General features: G+C 44.0%; 1 protein-coding gene across 1 annotated transcript; it reads right to left on the bottom strand.

The window, feature by feature from the left end:
• Positions 1–1,983: 1,983 nt before the first annotated feature.
• Positions 1,984–4,996, bottom strand: gchfr (GTP cyclohydrolase I feedback regulator). Its single transcript, XM_083634192.1, has 3 exons — positions 4,857–4,996; positions 4,212–4,306; positions 1,984–2,723 (listed from the first exon to the last, which is right to left on the bottom strand). The coding sequence occupies exons 1-3, from the start codon at positions 4,890–4,892 to the stop codon at positions 2,597–2,599; spliced, it is 258 nt and encodes an 85-aa protein (XP_083490318.1). The 5' UTR covers positions 4,893–4,996; the 3' UTR covers positions 1,984–2,596.
• Between the last annotated feature and the right edge of the window lie 3,760 nt (positions 4,997–8,756).

Raw genomic sequence — 8,756 nt, forward strand, 5'->3', positions numbered from 1 at the left:
ACTCGTTACTTTAAAGTATTATAGCCACTTCTCCTACCAGAACTTCTACTCCATTAATTACTCTTGTTATCTACATCGAGCACCGCTTAGACTGTAATTCATTATTTAATTGAATGCCTATTTAACTTGGACTGCAAATTCATATCCTATATTCAAATCCTCCTACTCGTGAGTCGTGTATATATATTGGACTGCACTTGCAACGTTGTGATTGTCTTTTAGAAATTTTTCCTATTTCTTTTAATATTGATATGACCGCTACGCTGCATACTGACACTAAGACAAATTCCTCATATGTAATCGTGCATTTTATGGCAATAAAAGTGATTATGATGACATCTTCTAGGCCAAATCTAGATTTGGTAGAAAAGAGGCAGGAGGAGGTAACTTCATGCCGTTATGCTGAACAATCAGCTTTAATTTAAAAGAATCCTAAAATATGTTATGTACATCGTATCTTGTGATCATTGCAGCAGTTCATGCCCATCCACTTTTTTCTTTGTACGTTTAATTGAGCAGAGCGAAAAGACGCAATTGGTGTGTTTTGTTTCGGAGCAGCTCAGGTTTTTTTTTCCATTTCACAGTCCACTGCAGCCTTTTCTGGTTTTATCTGCTCATGTGATAGGCCATCGCCCGGCTTGAATTAAAGAAAGTACCCATTGCTTTATAGCCTCTGTCCATGCTCTGACCTGTGATATTGATCACAGGTTGATTCTATTATTGTTCTAAGCCGTTTCACAATAGGTTTACTGTATGTAACAAATAAATAGCTAGAAGATACTCTATATGTCTTCTGAATGCTCTCTGAGGATACACGCGACTGCTCTGTGACCCACATTAAGTCAGACCCCTCACTGCCCGTGCCAGACATCTAACCAACATTTAACCGTCCAAACAGAATTATTTTCCTGTCCCCCAGGGCACTATGGCGTCATGGTGAGTCTATATTTGCGGGCCTATGCGGCGGCGTTTCCTCTTGTCATTGTGTTATTTAGGAGCCTCATGGCTGCTTCACAAGATCCATCTCCCCGCCACTCTTGCACCGCGGCCCTGTTACACAATGTCCAGCTGTGGCGCGGTGCGGTGTGTCCAGCTGTGGAGCAGCGCTGTGCGGTGTGGTGGGAGACATCTGCTCCTCTCCTCCTGCAAAATCCCCTCCTCACATGGTTTTGTTTATGCACAGCCCTTTTCATAATATCCCGGCAATGTGGAAAAAAGAAGCCCTGAAACACACAAACTCTGTCCAAATGACAACAGAGGAAATACAATTACAGGAAACACATTCACCACCAACCCTGCCCTGAGCCCACAGTGGCTTGTGCTGCATGCAAACGCAGCTAGCAGGAGATGCCTGTATGTATGGCATAACCTCGGAATCTTCATAGTATCTCCTTCCTCCCCCGTCTTCCTCACATTCTCCAAATGAGAGCCGTCATGCTGGTGGACGCCAGCACTACCTGGAGCCTCCACAGTCGTGCTGGGAACCACCAGGACCTTTTGATCTTTGGCATGGAGGTGGAGGCTAGCCATGTGCGAGGCAGCAGGCCTGGCAAGGGTTTGGCTGTGAGCTGGCTGGCTGGCAATGGCTCTGGTTTGCGGGTTAGTGATCCAGGCTGGCCCCAGACACGCGCTGGCAGACCTGGGGCTGTAATGAAACCACCCAGCGTGGCTGGCTCTCACAGGCACACTGCTCCGCTCTGCGTGCCTGCAGGGCATGCATCATCGCGGGGTATGCAAACATCCCTTTGAGTGGAGCATCCCTATAAGGCGCCACAGAGCTGAACTGAAGGCTCGCACACATGAGCTTCACATGGGAGAGAAGACAATATCCCGAGGGCGTGTTTTGACTGACTTGCTGTGTATCTGTGATGGGTGTGTGTGTTTTTTGGATTATGAGATTTCTATTCATCTATATCTGTAACTTAGTGTCTATGGTAAATCTGAACAGGATTACAAAGATGTTATTTTATTAATAAGTCATTACACACGCGATTCACATGCAAAAACACTTAAAAAAACAGTTTTGCAAAGTACTGAGGTAAAAACCCTATGTAGCATAATGTTATATTTACTTTGATAGGACGAGGGGAGAATTTGGCAAGGCCTATATATGCAGAAGATATATATTTGCCTTTAAACAAAACCTGACAAATTAAACATTAGAACTGGTTTTGCTCCCTGTACAAGTTACTTTAGTAGTAGTAGTATAGTAGTACGAGTAATGAATGGCAAACAACACAGGCAAAAAAAAGCCTTATAAAATCTCTGAAATTGTATTTTTACACACAGGTAATCCCCTGCAATCTGTGACCTTCATGTACAGTATAACCTCTAATCATTCTACTTATCATTTGAGAAAGGGATGGTTTTGTAACAATCAACACAGACAATATAGAAGAGAACCCAAGTAACAAAAGTTCATGAGCACAATTGAGAGAAGTATTTGATACAGCCAAGTGTTAAACACTGGGTTGATTCACTCTGATGAGACAGCGATGTTCCAACTAGTGCTGTTTGTAGATCTATCTCTCTCATCCCAGTAACTCTCTCTTGCCAGGGCAACACTCTGGAGACATGTAACCGGCTCCGGGACCAATCACTTCTCCTTGTGGAGGCACCACACCAGTGTCTGTCCCACCCCCGTCATCGTCAGCATGCGGAAGCCCAGCTTCTCCAGCTTGTCCAGCACCAGGCGAGGTGGGTCATCCACATGGTACTCGGAACTAAACAAGCATAAACACAAAGTAATTCTACTTTCCACAGACGTGGGATTTCGCTCTCTTTCAGTAAACTTTGCTTGGAAAGTAGAATGCTGTTAATTGTTCTGGTGCTTGTTCACTTCCGTCCACACCTTGGTTCATTTCCCAGCAGCATTTGAATCAGATTGCCAATGACAACATTTGCCTGATCTGTATTCCATCAGCCTGAATGGTTTACTCCAAATCTGCAAAGCAGCAGGCTTCCTCTCAACCACAACTGAATTTTTCCTCCATGCATCTGCCCTGAGCTCAGCGCTGTCGTCAATATGTACGAGCAACTGCCAGAATGAAGGAAACACCAATGTGTCTAAATACGGAAATGTGCCCCATCTGAGCTTGGAGTAGATTCTAGTACAGAGCTCAGTGTCGCAGCGATAATAATAATATTTTTATTTTTATTTTTATTATTATTATCTTATGGGAAAAGGTGTTTTGTGGGATTTGGGTGTTTTGTCCCCAATAGGTGTTCATTTAAGGTGAGATCTGGGTACTGACATGGCAGTCAAGAAGACACATAGGCTATAGATCATTTTCATACTCGTCAAATTATTCAATGACCACTCAACCCATTGTGGATGGGGACATCATCCTAAAAATAATGTTGACATCAGATAAGTGGAGCTAAACAATACAAGTATTAAACCCACAGCTGTAGTTTACTTTCTATCACTCAGGTGTTGCTCTAGCCCCATAACGTGATGCTGCTACTGTACTCCGATATTCTCCTACAGCAGTCAGCGTCACACAGCGTTCTAATCCTCAATTGGTGGAAAACGCTGTTAAAAAAGCTCTCCTACCCGTATCCGACCCGAAGATATGATAGTAACCCTAGTGAAGCCAGTAATTTAGCCGGGGCGGTTAAAAATGATACTGCTGCGTGAAACAACCGTTTAGAAGCAGTCTTTCTACAGCCTGTGCCGTAGAGGACAGGAGAAGCTTCCTAGTGCCGACAGGAACCTTGGGAGTTTGAGTATTTCATGACATGTTTTGCTTCCCAGGTGCGCTGGATTTGCGTTGATCACTGACAGCCGCCGCCGTCTCCGTGTGACTGCATGTGTTGTTTGCTCGCTGCGTGCAAGCGGTGCACCATGATAGTGAGATCAAACACACCCTGCTGTAAATTCAGCGCAGGCTGTGGAAAGACTGCTTCTAAACGGTTGTTTCACGGAGCAGTATCATTTTTAACCGCCCTGGCTAAATTACTGGCTTCACTAGGGTTACTATCATATCTTCGGATCTGCAATCGGAGGTCGGATACGGGTAAGACAGCTTTTTTAACAGCGTTTTCCACGAATTGAGGATTAGAACGCTGTGTGACGCTGACTGCTGTACGAGAATATCGGAGTACAGTAGCAGCGTCACGTTATAGGGCTAGTGTTGCTCCTACCTGCCACACTCCTCCTTCATGCCAACCCCCACATTAGCTCTCCAGATCATTTACAACCTACTCACAAATTGTTTCCCAGCATGGTCGTTTTCCTTGCTCCCAAGTAATTCATGACAACTGGATCGGAGTATTCATCTCCCACATTCGTTGGACCAGTCTCCTGCAAGAGAACAATTAGGCATAATGATAATTGAAATGAAAACGTTTCACCGCTGATGAAAGTTCCAAATGAGAAACATATCCTACTGCCTGTTGTGTAACTGGATATCACGACACTCAGTGATTCACTAGACCTGCTGGGCTGGCAGGTGCAAAGTGCATATTATTAACCAGACAACCTGCATAGATCATCAATATATAATTCAATGCTCACAGAATATAGTTTGGCTTGAGTCGTAGACAAAATGAACATGCGCACAACAGGCCGACAACTAGGCTACATGTGGTTTTAATCTAGGACACCATGGCTAAAAACAACCATATACGCACATTGCTTGCTCCTTTTGACTGTTTGTTGTTTACAACATGCAGAATATTACATGCCCTTGCATAATGGCATAATTTGAAACCGACCGACGACCTTGATTGATTAGTAGTGCGCACAAGTGTTGCGCAGCCAAATCATGAAATATCTCTGTCCAACTCGAGCGCGTCTCTCCTAAAAACATTACCCAAAGCCGTTTACACATGCGGGTTACAAACATACAAACCAGTCTGATCTGTGTACTGATGAGCATGTAGGGCATCCTTCCTCCTGGCGTTGGACCGCGATCGCCCCGGGTTTGACTTTGACGGGTTTCTTCAAAGAGGCGACAGTACCCTCTCCAACTCGCGCTTCAGCTGACAGCTCTTTGCGGAATGCGGAAACACCCACCGCGACGGACCAATCACAGCGCTTCTCTCAGCATTCTGTCAAAATAGCTGGCTGCTCAGTGCAGTCTTGCTCAGTTGATGTGATCAATGGTTTGTTTACATAGAAAATATAGGCTAATGCGCACGTGGCAGAGGAAATGTTATTGCACAGTCCATTGACATAGTTTTCATTCGGATTGATTAACCAGCTTAACATTCACTACACTTCCTGGCTGATGATGTAATGATGAATTAGCCTACATCTTCCCTGATGATTGTGTCTGGGAAACTATAGATGTTGTCCAGTGTTTTTAGCCAACATGGATGTGAAGCAATCTGCAAGAGATACCTTAAAGTTTATGAAATTGATGACTTGTATGAATAGTATTCAGTATTTGCTCAATCCGTCCACAATTATGCAAATTTTGAAATAGATGATTTGGATCCTCCTTATAATATCACATTTACTAGTAAGAAGGATATATGTTTACATATTCCATTGAACTTATACTGTCTGGAACTCTAATTTCCTTTTCAAAGATTTATTAATTTCCTCTTCAGTGCTGCAATAACACATTTTTATCGGTCTTGTGACTGGGAGGGAAATGAAAGACATAAACCAAAGCCAGACAACAATGTTGGTGACTGATAAAATCAGAAATATGAATGTGATGTCCCATTGATGCCAAAGGGGGCTGACGGACATTTGATTTGGCTTTGCATATGCTGCTCTGTGGGAAGCGTAATTTAAAGGCCTGTCACAGCTTGATATTGTAAGGGTGGGTGGACATGAATCTGAATAAACAACCGCTCATTCAGATATTACCCACATGCACACCACAATCAAGCTTTGACACATAGCCTAACACTCACCAGAGAATTTGATGTGGTTTGGCATATAAATAAAAGTTTTTTTATTTTTGTTTTTTGTTTTTAACCTTTATTTAACCAGGCAGGTTAATTAAGAACAAATTATTATTTGCAACGATGGCCTGGTGAGAGGACAAAAGGATAATGGGAAAGGCGGGGGGAAAACATTAAACAAATAACAATCTACATCAGACAAATGATTCATACATCACAGAGGCAGGGAAAATAATTAAAAACACACATCACACCAAACAAACAAACAAACAAACAATTAAAATTACAAGTGACAAGTTATGCAAGACAAAGAGGCAGCACAAATTTATATCAGTTAAAAGGCTGGGTGACAGGCCGTCTGGGTAGTGTAGCGGTAGATTCCCTGCCTACCAACACGAGGGTCGCAGATTTGCGCCCCCGTGTTACCTCCGGCTTGGTCAGGCGTCCATACAGGCACGATTGGCTGTGTCTGCGGGTGGGAAGCTGGAATGAGGCTATGTGTCCTGGTCGCTGCACTAGCGCCTCCTCTGGTCGGCCGGGTTGCTTGTTTGGGGCGGAAGTGAACTGGTGGGAATAGCGTGATCCTCCAACGTGCTACGTCCTACCGGTGAAGCTCCCCGCTGCCTGGTGAAAAGAAGCGGCTGGCAACTGCACATGTATTGGAGGAAGCATGTGTGTGTCTACGGCTCTCCCCAGATCGGCAGAGGGGCAGCGACCGGGGCAGCAGGGGGAATTGGCCAAGTACAACTGGGAAGAAAATGGGGGGGAAATCTGAAGAGAAAAAAGGCTGGGTGACAGTTGCAGGTGTGTGTGAGTCCCTAAAAAGTGATGAGGGGGATAAATTTGTCTAGTTTCAACGTCTTTTTCAGCTTGTCCCAACTGCTGGGAGCAGCAAACTGGAAGGAGGACTGGCCAAAAGAAGAAATTATATGTTGGGTTTCTATTCCATGCAGTAGAATAGATGCATTACACTGATACAGTTTTGACATTTAACAGGCCTTTCCTGACAGTAGGCTATCATGTGTGGCATCATGAAATTATCTGCTGCCCGTCCATTCAGAGGGATGCAGGTACTTGCTGAGAAGATTGCCACCTACTGGCTTGCAAAATCACTGTCACCCACAGGCTTATTTTGTATTTTATTTTACAATGGGGAGAAGATATTTGCCATTCAGCAATCAGCAGATATTTATGATTATATTTAATGTGACAAAAGTTTGACCACATTACCTTCCTTGAGTGAGTATATCAACTGGTTGATTGATAAATGAGTGTTTTGGCTTTCAGTAGACTATGTAATTAATTATATGACATCTAAATCGTCCCTGGTATGTGGATCTGAGACCTGCCTCAGGAAAGAAAACAGGAAAGCAGCAGGGTTGTCACCGAGGCCCCCCAAAACAAACCAGGGACCCCCTCTCTTGCCAAAGAACACACTATCCAAACATGTTCCTACCCGGGCCACTTCCTGTACTCCCGCAGCGACTTCCTGCTCCGGCTCATCTGCTGCTGGTTATTGGAGTCCGAGGTCACCTTCTCTGTGACCCGAGGTGACAGCCGAGCACATCCCTGGTGGACCACAGGAAGCGGTTTGAAGTTTTGATGAGGTCTTCTTGTTCACCTTCTCACTGTGGGGGGTCAGCTGAGCGGCGTTGGCCCCAACACTTCCACTGTGCTGTCTGATGATCTAGTCTAGTGGGATATCTTAGAAAAGGATTATCTGGACCTCAAGATAAAACAGCATAGAGTTAAACGTGCTAAATGTTTCTTTTCCTTTTTCTAGTTTTTCTGATAAATTCATTCAGCTCTGTTGGCACGGCCCCAGCTGGAAAACTGTAAATACCAAGAGAATTGATAAGTGGCCTTACCGTGCAGGCAGCCCCCCTTTGAAACCAACAGAGAAACAAACAAAAAGCAAATACAGCACAATTGTCCATAATATCATGATATAATTATTCAAATAGCAGCCATTATTACTGTAACACCTACTGGAACTGATCCTGGAAGGCGTTCAAAGTGAACCAAAAATTCCCCCACCAAAAAATTGGGATTCAGAAAACGTGGGTTGTTTCTTTATGAATAAAAAAAAGATTGCACCCAGATGCTGTGCTGAATGAAAAGCAGTCAATTATGTTACTGTATACCAGACAGGACAACCTATTTAACACGTGCTACTTGGAATGGAAATAATCATTATTTAAAACACAATTCAAATCCTGCTGTCTGCATCCTAACACACTATAAGGGGGGGATGGGGACGTCAGCAGTATTTCATACATCCCACACAAACCATTGAGGGATTTATTTGCTGTGAATATGAGTGGGTGAGGACCAGGGATAACTGTATTACTGCTAAAGCAATCTGTGTAAATCGCTGAATGCGGCCTGGATGAATTATACAATAGGCAGCCGCGTGTGTATGGTGATTTACTATAAGTGTGTGTTGGATATTTGAATGTGGAGCAGACAGATTGAAACTGTGGGAGAGCAGAGACGTGTGCTGATAGATTGGGTGTTGGGTTTACTCACCGTATAGCTTTACAGCGCCTTAATTGTGATGAATTACTGCGCTCTGTGGAACAAGGCAAATCTATTGCTTCGTGAGACTTGATTTTTCTCATAGAGCCTGGAGGAGAGAGTGAGAAAGATATTGTGCATGTGTTCAGACCTTGTGTGTGTGTCACACAGTGCGTGCATCTGTGCTGCTCCAACTAGCTTCGCAGTCTCTTCCCCTGTTAGGAGACCTCCTTTCTCATTGGGTATTTTCCAAATTACGCCCCGCAGCTGAAGTGTCCACATGCTGCAGATATCGCCCAAGCAAGGTGGAATTCTTCCTTCTTTCCTCTATCCTCTCGACCTCACCTCGCTTCACCTCTTTTCACATACTTCTTATT

This window comes from Poromitra crassiceps (genome assembly GCF_964638095.1).
Source record: "Poromitra crassiceps genome assembly, chromosome: 3".
NCBI lineage: Eukaryota > Metazoa > Chordata > Actinopteri > Beryciformes > Melamphaidae > Poromitra > Poromitra crassiceps.